The sequence below is a fragment of the Ornithorhynchus anatinus genome, chromosome 8 (assembly GCF_004115215.2).
Source record: "Ornithorhynchus anatinus isolate Pmale09 chromosome 8, mOrnAna1.pri.v4, whole genome shotgun sequence".
NCBI classification, from domain to species: Eukaryota; Metazoa; Chordata; class Mammalia; order Monotremata; family Ornithorhynchidae; genus Ornithorhynchus; species Ornithorhynchus anatinus.
The window spans coordinates 62,417,348-62,431,602 of record NC_041735.1 but is presented as its reverse complement, the minus strand read 5'-3'; the positions used below and the strand labels follow the sequence as shown (position 1 = coordinate 62,431,602).

The 14,255-nt window shown below is 44.9% G+C and overlaps 1 protein-coding gene across 1 annotated transcript in view; it reads left to right on the top strand.

The window, feature by feature from the left end:
- The window catches only part of AHR (aryl hydrocarbon receptor), a 74,221-nt gene extending 69,783 nt beyond the window's left edge, over positions 1 to 4,438 (top strand). The window contains exon 11 of the mRNA XM_029070839.2: positions 1,632 to 4,438. Coding sequence (XP_028926672.1) covers positions 1,632 to 1,799 — 168 coding nt within the window. The 3' untranslated portion in view covers positions 1,800 to 4,438. The remainder of the gene's footprint in view (positions 1 to 1,631) is intronic.
- The last annotated feature ends 9,817 nt before the right edge of the window (positions 4,439 to 14,255 follow it).

Here is a 14,255-nt window from a genome sequence, read left to right as displayed (position 1 = left end):
ATCTTCTAAACCGATTTCTCCTCTTGGCTCTTTCAATTTTATCGATAACTCCATCATCCTAAACAGTTTTTGTGGGCAGGAGATCGTGTCTTCCAACTCCTACGAACTGCCTCCTCCAGCTCGCACTCCGCTCCTTCCGAGCTTAGCCAACTCTACTTCCCTTTCGACTCTATCTGTTACCGATTTGTACATTCCAAGCGCTTAGTACAGTGCTCTGCACATAGTAAGCGCTCAGTAAATACTACTGAATGAATGAATGACTCTCCCACTTTCCGAGTTTGGGCTCGGACTCTTTCCCTAACCCTGAGGTTCCTCTCCATACGAATCTGCCAGACTACAGCTCTCCTCATCTTCAAAACTGCCTTAACCGTCCCCTCGGTTCCACCCCCCTCAACCAATTCATTCAAAACCCCCTTGTCGTGTCAGTTCAGCACCCACCGTTAACATTTAGGGACGCAACGTGACGTAGTGGATAGAGCGTAGGCCTGGGAGTCAGAAGAACATGGGTTCTAATCCCTACATACGTCTGCTGTGTGACCTTGGGAAAGTCACTTCACTCCTCTGGGTCTCAGTTACCTCATCTGCAAGATGAGCAGCGAGACTGCGAGGGACTTCATCCAACCCGACTTTCTTGTATCCGCCTCAGCGCGTAGTACTGTGCTTGGCACATAATAAGTGCTTAATAAGTATCACAGTTATCAGTGGAAAGCTCATAGGCCAAGGACTCAGAGGACCTGGGTTCTAATCCCAGCTCTGGTACTTATGAGCTGTGTGACCTTGGGCAATTCACATAACTTCTCTGGGCCTCAGTTTCCTCATCTTAAAATGGGGATTCAATCCTACTCCCGCCTACTTAGGCTGTGGTTTAGGGACTCTGTCCAATATGATTGTCTTGTTTCTACCCCAGTGCTTAGCACATAATAGGCCCTTACCAAATACAGTATACTATCACTACTGATGAATCAGTTCCTCTCCTCAGCCCTTATGTACATATGTGTATTTGATTATCCAATTAATTCATACAACTCCACTACTCGTATCCTTGTTCTTCTACTTCCTTTAGTGGTGAATAATCTTTGTCCGATTTCCCCATTAGATTGTAAGCTTCTTGTGCACCTTGTTTCAGTTGTGCTTTCCCCAAGCACCTTAGTAATAATAACAATAATGATGGTATTTGTTAAGCGCTTACTATGTGCAAAACACTGTTCTAAGCGCTGAAGCACCGTTCAAGTTGGCACGCGGTAATGGGTGTTCAAGAAATACCATTGATCGATTAAAGGTTGCATGAACAACATTCCTATGAAAACAAGGCCAGGATGTCTCCAAGTAAGGACCCAGTGGTCAAATCAAATGCCTTCTCAGTCTGGGATTCTGCTGCCGAGGGAAATTAAATTTACAGAAAGATGTCTCTTGGTGGAAGTAGGTGCAAGTCGAGGTGACTACAAATTGCCGGCAAGGTGAAGATGGGAAACTGAAAGAGACCAGAACTATCTGCAAGAGTAATGTCTTGAAAAGATGACTTTGTTTTTCTCATTAAGATGAGGGCCATTTTGCTCCCTTCGTAGGACTTGATATTGATGTTTTTAAAAATTTTCAAAGACCGCTTCTAAATGCAATTTCATTTTCTCCAGTTCCAGAACGGTTTAAGCCGAGGAATATTAAATGAAGCCTATCCAGCTCAATTAAACGGCCTCAGTAACGCTCAGACGACCTCACAGCTTCAGTCGCTTCATCATCACCATCACCATGCGCCAGAGCCCAGCCCTTTTCCAGACTTGGCATCTAACGGGTTCCTGTGAGGCAGCGCAAGCCCTCCCCTTGGGTTTGGAACGCTGCTCGCAGTCACGTGTGAAGGGAGATTGCTCGTGACAAAAAACTGTGAATCTGGGGCGTCAGTGGTGCATACTCGAGGGGATCGATGAATTTGCACTGTAATCCCAACCCTGATTTTTATTTCATCTTTTGTTTTTTGGAGGAATTGAAAATCATAAATGAAAGTATGAGCATAACACTCAAATTGGAAAATGAGCTATTGCAGTATGACTCATGTACTTACATTTTGCATCATGCTGTAAAGCACAAGATAAGACAGGTGTATACTTTGGGAAATGAACATTTCGGCAAGTGTGAGGGTTTTCCGCCTTTAAACTGTTTCCACTTGGAAAAATGGAATACTTTGACTCAGTAGCACACTTACGTGTAAATCTTTTTCCTCAAATTTTGGGGGTCAGCCTTACTGCCTGTATTTTAAGAGCCTCTTATGTGGGTGGAACAAAATCTTTAGGTATAAACATTTCAGTGCATTTCTCTTTCCCTGTTGACCTAAGTGCCTCTCATTTGTGCTACCTGTTTCAGCCCAGGCATGTTTTAAAAAGATATTCATTTCTTTAACGATGAGGCAGAGTCCCTTGTCCAGAAAAAATTTTTTTTTTACATCGTTAGGTTCTTGGTTCGGGCAAATTTCACCTTTGCTTTTTGGTCAGTTCTTGCCCATTAAAACCAGCTTAAGCATCCGAGATTAATTTGAAAAGAAATTAAGGGTTTTTTTCTAATTGTATATTTAAGGACTGATTAGACATGTCTTTTCTTCTGTTGAAGTGTCTTAATTTAAAAAAAAATAGTAAAACTAGGTGGCCTGCACATCTATGCAAATATCTTCCATGACAAATGCCAAAAGTGCCAAGAATTAAATCTGGGCAATGTCAAAGGGAAAAGATGTATTGGTTTCCTTTTATAAAAAATTTTAAGTGACAATCAAAAGTTCTTAGCTGCAGTTTTCAAATTTGAGGTGGGCACAAAGCTTCTGTTAACAGTGATCATACTTTTTTAAGTAGATTCCAAAGAGGAACAGTTAGCTTTTGTTTACAGAAATCCAGTATCGAGATTTTTGTTCAAGTTGTAATTAGAATTTTTTTAGCTCTTTTCAGTTTTATGATCATATTTATAAATTTCATTTTTAGAACAGTGGAAACTTGTTTTTTTTTTTCTCATATTTGAGGATTGTTAGAATTGAAGACACCAATGTTTGGTGCAATGTATTGTTCTAAGTGAAATACAGACTTTTGTACATGTTCAAATTATTGCAGATTTTTGTGCAGTGTATAGTTTATGTAATGAACAAAGTTGTCATTTGTAAAAATTTTTTAAATGTTCATTTGGAAATATCACAAGTCATGCCTTATACACACACACACACACACACCCCCTCTCCCCACCCCCCAGCCAAAGTTTGAGTTTTGTGTGATATAACTATCAAAAACACACCTGCATTGCAGTTAATGTTCTAACAAACTTAGGTAACAGTTCGTTTAAATTGGAATTCCTTACCCTCGGACATAAAGGATGTTCGCCAGATGCAGCAGGTTCTGTAATGTACCATCCTCAACAAGGAAGAAAGCCAGGTTTACTCTTCGTGTGTGCCCCCCAGTTGTTTCTCTGCTGTGTGAAATGGGGTCTCTGAAGGGCGGAGCCATCCATTTTCCCATCACATTTGGTCCAGATATCTGGTGGAAGCGCAGAAGAAAGATCCAGCATTAGAAATGTCATACTTTTCCCACTGAATTTAGGATGAACCTGTGTGAAAGTGACAGCCCACACCTAGACCCTGGATCAGATAACACAAAATTGAATTGTCCGAAACAAAACGATCCTCGTTTTGCAGCACAAACTGTCACTAAAGATTTGAGACGGCGGTCCGGATTGCTGTTTTCTTTCTCCGCTAACACTTTTCCCTAAAGGTCTTCGCCTAAACCATCTTCTGGGCTCCCTTCCATCTAATGTCAAGTTGGTCGTGTATGTTTAGTGGAAGAAACTATACGGTTATGAAAGAGACCGTATGACAATCAACTATTAGGTACTGTAAAACTAAAAGGTTTAAAGGGATATTGTACAGTTATATAAATGTACAAATATATACAGCTGCAACTCGAATATATCTGGTTAAAGAGTAATCAGTTCTTTTAAACCAAATACACCTTAATCCACCTTAATCACTAAGTGCCCCGCATGCAGTATTACTAGCGTACTGCTCTACTATAAGTGATTTTATTTTTATACCATGTGCGAACTATCAGCTTGTTAGTGTTTTCCGCATTAGCTTGAGCCTATCGTGAACCCAGAATCATGGCGGTGTGTTTGATTCGCTCTTTTCTACACCAAACCATACTTAGAAAATAATCCAGCATTTCTGAATGATCAGTTTTCCGACGGTCAAAGCCTTCGATTGTCCAAGATTAGGGTCAGAGGCTCTTATAAACTAGTGTTAAACAGTATTACTCTAAGTAAACGTTTTCATGACTTGTATTTGTCCGATTTGCTATTGGCTGCACATGACATGCAGTGCCTTGTTTAAGATATGGTTTGTAGTACTCTTCATGCCTTCAAGTAAAATTTGTAAAGCATAATAATATATGGTAATAAAATAATCATCTAGTATGACTGCCTCGTTGTCTAAATCCACTCCTTTCCGGCCAGACAACGGACCACGATTTCTTGGTATCGTATCACATTTCTTCTTCTAGTGAAAGGCAGTTAAGGATTGAAAGTTGGGTAGCGAATTCAGTAATACTTAAACTAGACATGTTGGACTTTCAGTAAGGATGAGAGATAAACAAGGGCTTGAAGTAACGTTGCAGGGTCGAGAAGTACGTGTGCTCCTGAAATGTGCTGTCGTCCTGCCCCTGTGTTCTCGGTGCGATGGAGATGTTACGGTAGAGCGAAAGGCCCTCTAACTTGGCCCGACATCCACAGCTCCGTTTCACATCCTTCCCGGCCCTCAAGAGCGCTCTGTCGGAAATCCAGTCCTCTCCGCTGTCCTTAAATTTCCCATCTCTGTCACCCACAGTAGGTAGACGTAGACACACAAATGTCGGCTGACCTCTTAGGCGGTTTCCTAAGACAAACCAGACCTTGCTCGTTGCATCAAACGACGGAATCGGTCCTGCCGCCTGTTTATGAAAGTTGCTGCCATCAGGGGATTTCCACGTGGCCACAAAGCCAGCGCAGACAGGCAGTGACAGAGATGGAGAGAAGCCGAGAGGCACGAAACCAAGAAAGAGACCGAGTTTATTTAAAAACAGAATGCGAGTTCACGTTCTCGCAAGGTTCTCCGTTTCAAATGGTGCAGTCACTCTAACTAAAGCCCAGTGCTGCTGCTGCTAAATTGTAGGAAGTCAAACAAGGTCACAGAGACTGGACTGAGATGCTGGGAAAATACACAGTCCTGCACCCCGGTTCTTCACTTCTACTACTAGTCTACTATTAATAGGAATAACAACAACAAATACCCTTATTATTAAGTACATGGTATGTGCCAAGCACTGTACTAAGCATTGTGGTAGATTATCAGGTTGGCCACAGTCCCTGTCCCATAGGAGGCTCAAACAGTGTAAGCAGAAGGGAGATCCGGCATTGAATCCCCATTTTACAGAGGAGGAAACCAACACGGGGAAGTGAAGTGACTTGCCCAAGATCACACAGCAGACAAGCGGAGGTGCCCTGATTAGAGGCCAGGTCCTCTGAACTCAAGGCCCGTGCTCTCTTCACAAGGTCACGCGGCTTCTCTGTTGGGGCTCCTCATCCATGATGGAATAGGCCGGCGTATAATGATTCCCCGACCATTCGTCTCGGGTAGCTCCAGAATCAAGGGGACTACTCAGGTCGATGATAGGAGAAGCCTGGACTGAACATCATAAATCGAGAAGCGATTGTGGGCTAGTGGACAGAGCAAGGGCCTAGGAGTCAGGGGGATCCGGATTCTAAGACCAGCTCTGCCACTTTGCTGTGTGACCATGGGCAAGTCACTACACTTCTCTGTGTCTCAGTTACCTCATCTGTAAAATGGGGATTAGGACTGGGAGTCCTATGTGGGACGTGGACTGGGTCCAACCTGATTGGCTTTTATCTACTCCGGCGCTTAGTACGGTGCCTGGCACATGGTAAGTGCTTGAGTACCATAAAATAATAAAGATTATGCAGATTGGGTAATTCGGCAGAAGCAGCTAGGAGCTTTCCCCGAATTCCCCGATTATGACGGCCTTGTTGGGCACTGTGCCTGATCTGATTATCTTGTTAGGCATCCCAGTGTTTAGCATGGTGCTTGGCACATAGCTGAAGCTCCAGAGGTTGCTGCAGTAAAGTGAAGCCTTTCATTTTCTGAACATCTTAACCCTAACCCTGCCCACCTTGCCATTCTTTTCCTGGAAAACAGATCATCTGGGGAAGCAGAGAATTGGTAGATGGACATGTTGAAATGATCTATCCAGCCTTCCTTAAGAGGTACGGTCAGCCCAACACAATAAGATGCATTGCACGTAATTTGGTTCGACAGTATATGTTCCGTATTTGAAGCACTCAGATGTTCATCTAATCCAGATTTGAGGTGACAGCAGGTCAATCAAACCAATGCTATTTATTGAGCGCAAGCTGCGCACTGTACTAAGCACTAGGAAAAGTAAAACACAGCAGAGTAGTTGGACACCTTCCTTGCCCACAAGGAGTTTATGGCCAGATTTACTTCTCTCTCGGCTTGATCCGGGGCAGGGAGAAGTGAGGAGAAATCCGTGGGAGGGGAGAGGCTTCAGACTTCTCTTCACGTGGATGGAGGAGATGCTTTCTCCCCTACATCAGTACCTGCAAACTCTAGATTCATTTTCCTTTTTGATGATCACATTCATTGAGTGCTTAATGAAGAGCATTGTACTAAGCACTTGGGAGAGTACAACACAGATTAGAGTTGGTAGACATGTTCCCTGCCCACAATGAGCTTACTGTCTAGAAAAAGAGATAGACATTAATATAAATAAATAATTTGCAGATATTTACATAGGTGCTGTGGGGTTGATGGTGGGGTGAATCAAAGGAGCAAATCCAAATGCAAGGGTGATACAGAAGAGGTAGGAGAAGAGGAAATGAGGGCTTAGGGAAAGCTTCTTGGAGGAGATGTGCCTTCAGTAAGGCTTTGAAGGCGGGTCGAGTGATTGACTGTTGGATATAAAGAGGGAAAACGTTCCAAGCCAGAAGAGGTAGAGAGAGCGTTCCAGGCCAGAAAAGGTTGGCAGCAAGACAGACAGTATGGAGGTACGGTGAGTAAGTTGGCATTAGTGCAGTGTGCGGGCTGGAATGAAGTAGGAGAGCAGCTAGGTGAGGTAGGAGGAGGCAAGGTGATTGACTCCTTAAAAGCCCAAGGTAAGAAATTTCTTTCTGATGCAGAGGTGGATGGGTAACCACCTCTTCAGGTGTCACTGTACTCGAGATACTTGAGGAGTTGGAAAACATGGACTGAACATTTTGGGAGAAAAACAATCCAGGCAGCAGGAGGCTGTTACAATGATCAAGGAGGGATAGGGCAAGTGCTCTGGATTAACAATGTAGCACTCCGGATGGAAAGAGAAAAGATACTTTCTATTTATTCTTTCCTTTCCTCCCCTCTCCTACACAAGCTGTAACTTTTGTCCTCCTTTGGCGCACACATTCCAACTCCTAACTACTGGTTTTCCAGACAAAATATCCATTAACCATACCTCTGGTGGGACCCTTTATTAAATAATAATTGTGGTATTTGTTCAGCATTTACCACATGCCGAGCACTGTACTAGGAACTAGATCTAAGGTAATCAGATTGAACAAAGTCACTGTCCTACACTGGGTTTACAGTCTAGCTAGGAGAGAGAACAGGTATTGAATTCTCATTTTACAGATGAGGAAACTGAGGCCCAGAGATAGTGATTTGCCCCAAGTCAAACAACAGAACCCAGATCCCGTGGCTCCCTGACCTTGACTCTTCCCATTAATAATAATAATAATAATTTGTTAAGCACTTATTATATGCCAGGCAATGTTCTAAGCACTGGAATAGAGACAGATTAATCAGATCGGACACAGTCCCTGTCCCACATGGGGCTTACAGTCTCAACCTCCATTTAAAGATGAGGTAACTGAGGCCCAGAGAAGTTAAGTGACTTACCCAAGGTCACACAGAAGACATGTGGCAGAGGCAGGATTAGAACGCGGGTCCTCCTGACTCCCAGGCCCATGTTCTATCCACTAAGCCACGCTGCTTCTCACTAAGCCACACATGACAGCGAAAGCCATTCAAGTTTACACCTTACTGATGGTAAGTCGTACTTGCCCTCTCTTCACCTCCCAACTCCGTGGCATTGACCTTCAATCAATCCATCCATGGTATTTATTTAGTGCTCTCTGTGTGCAGAGCACTGTGCTAAACGCTTGGGAAAGTACGCTACAACAGAGTTAGTAAAGGCAGGGATTGTAGCGTAACTATGGTCTACAGGCATTCAGAAAAATTCCCAAGAGGGGAAAAAGGAGAACATGAGGATGTGGACATAAATGCCGTGGAGCTGGGGTGAATATCAAAGTGCTTAAAGGGTTCACAGCCAAGAGCAGAGGTGACACAGAGGGAAGAGCAGAGAGGGGAAATGAGGACAACTTAGATGGGGAAGATCTTCGGTTTTCGAGATGACTCTTCTCACAGTAAGACTGCACCCGGGAGTGTCAGAATCTGAGAGACAATCGCCTTGCCCACTTCCGAAGCCTGGCAAAACACAGGCAGCCTCAGTCTGGTCTCGTCACGAGAGAGAGAGGCCGTGGCAGACAGTCAATCAGTTAGTCAATCCTATTTATTGAGCACCTGCTGTGTGCAGAGCACTGTACTAAGTGCTTGGGAGAGTACAATTTAACATCACCCTGACTCGCTCCCTTCATTCAGCCGTCCTCCCAGCCGCACAGCACTTACGTGCATATCTGTAATTTCTTTATCTTAATGTCTTCTCCCCCTCTAAACTGTAAGTTCATTGTGGGCAGGGAATGTGTCTGTTTATTGTTATATTGTAATCTCCCAAGCACTTGGTACAGTGCTCTGCACATGGTTAGGACTTAATAAATATGATTGAATGAATCAATCAATGAAGGAATATAACAGATATATCCCTGCCCACAGTGAGCTTACAGTTTAGAGGGGGCACCAATACAGACTTCATTGGCTCTACTTGGAGATCTTATACTCAATCCCTACCCCCTCCTTCCCCTCCTATGGCAAGGAGCTAGGGATGATGTCTCAGAGCTGGCAAGAGATTGTATCTCCGATGGTCTCACGAGTGCAATCTTAGTCTCATCATTGCTGAACCGTACGCAGATAAAATCAATGAACACTCCTGGAAAAGAAATGTCTTCTTCTACAAGTTACAGAAATCCTGAATATTACCAGATCTGCCTGTCATTGCAGAATGATTCTCAACAATTCATCAGTGTGGACCCTTGTTTTGTGGCTATAAAAGTCCCTTTCCCTCAATCCATCAATCAGTGAATGCCTACCTCGTGCAGAGCACTGTTCTAAACACTTAGGAGATCACAATATAGTTGGTAGACTCTATCCCTGTCCTCAGAGAGCCAAATTAGGAGAAGAAATGTGCGTTTAAAATCCTGATGGGTGGTTTTGGAATGTGGCTAGTCTCCTGTAGAAAGAGGCTCAGAGCTTAAAAGGGACACTCTCTCTGCTTTATGTTCTACTCCTCTGCTAGAACCAAGAAGTCTTTTGCTTTCCATAAATGCTTCATTGAGCTACTTTTTAGACCCCGTTCGCTACTGATCAAATTATGCGGTTTGTTTTAGGATTGCTACTGAGATCACCTGCTATAAATATCTAGCAAATGTCCCAAATTCTAACTCACATCTGGTAAAGTTTGTATCAGCTCAGAAAGTGTGCAAAGACCAATTCTCCCTTCAGTGAGCTAAGAGTATGTCAGAGTGAGAAACTGAACCTTCGTTTTAGCTAACGGGAATATGGATTTTAAGGGAGAAAAGGCATGACCTGGTATAAAGAGCTTGGCCCTTAACAGTCAGCAGACTTGCGTTCTAATTTCGGCTCTGCTGCTTGTCTCCTACGTGACTCTGGGCAAGTTTGCAACTTCTCTGTGCCTCCTTTTCCTCATCTGGAAAATGGGGATTCAAAATCAATCCATTATATTTACTGAGTGCTTACTATGCACAGAGCACTCTCCTAAGTGCTCTGGAGAGTAGAGTACAACAGAGTTGGTAGACACGTTCCTTGCCCAAAAGGAGGAGGGAAGGGGAGGGGGAGATAGACATTAAAATAAATATGGATATGTACTTGAGTACTATGGGGCTGAGGATTGGATGAATAGAGGGTGCAAACCCAAGTTCAAGGGTGACAAGGAAGGGAAAGAGAATAGGGGAAATGAGGGCTTCTTCAGGGAAGGCCTCACATTAAACTGTGATTTTAATAAGGCTTTGAACGTGGGAAGAGTTTTCTCTCCCCTTGAAGTGGGAGCCTCAAGTGGGACAGTGACAGTGTCACGCTTAATCATCTTGTATCTGCCCCAGCGCTTTAGCACATTGTAAGTACTTAATAATAATAATAATGATGATGAATAATTACAGCATTTGTTAAGTGCTTACTATGCTTGAGGAATTGTACTAAGTGCTGGGGAGGATACAGGCAAAATTGGGTTGGAAACAGTCCCTTTCCCGTGTGGGCTCACAATCTCAATCCCCATTTTACAGATGAGGTAAGTGAGACACAGAGAAGTGAAGTGACTTGCCCAAGGTCACACACCAGACAAGTGGCAGAGCTGGGATTAGAACCCATGACCTTCTGACTCCCAGGCCTGTGCTCCATCTACTGCGCCATGCCGCTTCTCAAATTGGCAGGGGATGTGTCTTCTAGTTCTGTCGTACCGTACTCTCCCAAGGGCTTTGTACAATGTTCTGCACATAGTAAGTACTCAGTAAATACCACTGATTGATTAAATACTACAATCATTATTGTGATTATTATTATTATGAAGGGGGAAGAGGCAGATTGGCTCAGAGGGAGCACAACAATCTTTGAGGCTGCTCTCCTTCAGACCCACACCTTCATTCATTCCATTCAATCCATCACTAAATAATAATAATAATGATGATGATATTTGTTACTTACTATGTGCCAAGCACTATTCTAAGCACTGGGGTGGATACAAGGAAATTCACTCAATATTATTTATTGAGCACTTACTATGTGCAGAGCACTGTACTAAGCACTTGGAATGTACAATTCGGCAACAGAAAGAGACAATCCCTGCCCAGTGACGGGCTCACAGTCTAAACGAAATCAGATTGTCCCACATGGGGCTCACAGTCTTAATCCCCATTTTACAGATGGAGTAACTGAGGCCCAGAGAAGTGCAGTGACTTGACCAAAGTCACCCAGCTGACAAGTGGCGGAGCCGGGATTAGAACCCATGACCTCCGACTCCCAAGCCCGGGCTCTCTCCACTGAGCAACGCTGCTTCCTGTCAGTCAACAACATCGTTAAAATCCACATTTTCCTCTCCAACCAAACTGCTACCATGTTAATATAATCACTCATGTTATCCCGCCTGGATGACTGCATCAGCCTCCTTGCTGACCTCCCAGCCTCCTGCCTCTCCCCGCTCCAGTCCATACTTCACTCTGCTGCCTGGATCCATTTTCTATAGAAATGTTCAGTCCATGTTTCCCCCCTCCTCAATAAACTGCGGCGGTTGCCCATCCGCCTCCACATCAAACAAAAACTCCTCACCTTCGACTTTAAAGCACTTCATCAGCTTGCCCCCTCCTACCTCAACTCGCTATTCACCTACTACTACTACTACTAATGTTGATATCTGTTAAGCGCTTACTGTGTGCAGAGCACTGTTCTAAGCACTGGGGTAGATACAGGGTAATCAGGTGGTTCCACATGAGGCTCACAGTCTTCATCCCCATTTTACAGATGAGGGAACTGAGGCACAGAGAAGTCAAGTGACTTGCCCACGGTCACACAGCTGACAAGCGGCAGAGCCGGGATTCGAACCCCTGACCTCTGACTCCCAAACCTGGGCCCTTTCCACTGAGCCACGCTGCTTTCACTGCTGCTATTACAACCCAGCCCGCACATTTTGCTCTCGTAATGCTAACATCTGTTCCTTGATCTTGTCTATCTCGGTGCTAATTCCTCACCCAAGCCCTGCCTCTGGCCTGGAACTCCCTCCCTCCTCAAATCCGACAGACCATTACTCCCCCTCCTTCAAAACCTTTAGGGGGGCACATCTCCTCCCAGAGACCTTCCCTAAGCCCCCTTTCCTCTTCTCCCACTTCCGCATCGCCCGGACTTGCTCCTTTTGTTCATCCCCCACACCAGTCCTACAACACTTATGTCTGTAATTTATTTATAATGTCTGTCTCCCCGGAGCTCGACTGTAAACTCGCTGTGGGCAGGGAATGTGTCTATTGTTGTATCGTATTCTCCCAAGCTCTTAGCGCAGCAGTACCTTGTGCACAGCATGCAGTAAGCGCTCAATAAATACGACTGAATGAATATAGTAAGCGCTCAACAAATACCATAAAAAAAGTTTGCCAAATGGCTTCGTGTTCGTGTCCCAGCTCCTCCAGGGAAGGCTCAGCCACATCGTCCACCCCAGTTGGACCCCAGGTCGCTCGAGCCCCCCTAGACGAAGACCTCGTGAAAGGTTACAATCTCCAGGCCTCTTCCTCCCCCCTTCCCCCCGGGGTCGATCGAGAGACACCGCGGTCCCTCGGGGGTTCTTCCTTCCGGAAAGTCAAAATAGAGGCGAGTCTGTCAACTCACATACGAGAAAGCTCGCAAACGGTTCCTACCACTGTGAGTTTCAAATAGCGTCAGCCCCAGGAAAGGCCCTCAGCTCTGCCGACACACTCGTGATTTCAGTTTACAGTCTCTGGGCTATTTTTACTTTCCACATTAGTACTTTATAAACAGAATTTGGGCAGGATTAGTTTACCTTCCGTAATTGTAATTGTTTCCTGTTTTCTAGGACTGGATCTGGGCCAGCATTAGAAGCGTGGGGAGTTCCGTTGCCTAATTATAAGGATGATTTTATTTATGCTTGGGACGAGATGCTTTAAACCAACTCTCCAGCTAGGGTTTGGTTTGGGGACACTCATTTCTTCTCAGGAGGTTTTGTGGCCAAGATACTCTGTTGTTTTTTTGTTTTTCTGTGAGGCCTGATGGGAAGTTCTTAGCTCTTCATCTGCTCCTCTGGAAGCCTGCACCTCTGGGAAGGACGCCCTTTCAAGCAAACCTCTCTAGAGCTCGGCTGGCTTGGTGCTGCCTCCGTGGGGTCTCCCGATTGCTTTGTATCAGGTGGTCCCTAGATGGGCGATACGTTAGGCCGGGGGAGGCAGGAGGAAATCGACTGCGGGACGACTCCCAGAAAAGCTTCCAGTCCTGGCCCGACTCGGCAAGGGAGGCCGAGAGGAGGAGAGGAGAAAGGGAAGGAGGTCGATCGCCTCTGAACCTTCACCCAACCAACCCCCTAAAGGAGAGTTCCCCTCCAGACTCTGCAATTTGTCTGCTGGGTGACCTTGGGTGATTCACTTGTCCGTACCTCCCTTTCCTCATCCGTCAAAAAAGGATTAACTGCCTGTTCTTCTTCCGACTTAGACCGTGAGCAGGAACTGTGTCTCATCTGACTTGTACCGCATCTACCCCCGTGCTTAGTACAGTGCTTGGCACAAAGTAAACACTCTGGCTTGGGAGTCAGAGGTTGTGGGTTCTAATCCCAGCTCTGCCACTTATCAGAGCAAGTCACTTAACTGCTCTGTGCCTCAGTTACCTCATCTGTAAAATGGGGGAAACGAGTGTGAGCCCCACGTGGGAAAATCTGATTATCTTGTATCTTCCTCAGCACTTGGAACAGTGCTTGGGACATATCATTATTATTAAACACCACAATTATCAAGTCACATTTTATCTATTCTAATTCTTCGTCCCCTCCTCCCCCCGCCACCCCCCTGCTGAGACTCCAGCATTTCCACATCACCCAAACACGTGGATACTCACCCCCTACTTCTCCCTCCTGCCACTCCCCATTACTCCCCCATCACTTATGTCATGGCACAGTGTATAGAGCAGGAGCCTGGGAGTCAGAAGGTCATTGGTTCTAATCCTGGCTCCACCATGTGTGTGTTGGGTGACCTTGGGCAAGTCACTTTACTTCTCTGTGCCTCAGTTACCTCATCCTTAAAATGGAGATAAGAGTTTGAGCCCCATGTGGGACAGGGTCTGTGTCCAACCCGATTAACTTGTATCTACTCCAGCTCTCAGAACAGTGCTTGGCACAGAGTAAGTGCTTAAAAAGTACCATAATCATAATAATTAGTTGTAATAGTAGTAAACATGATCCTCACCCTGAAGGAGTTTACTGTCTAGCAGGGGAAAAAGACACTAAAATAAATAA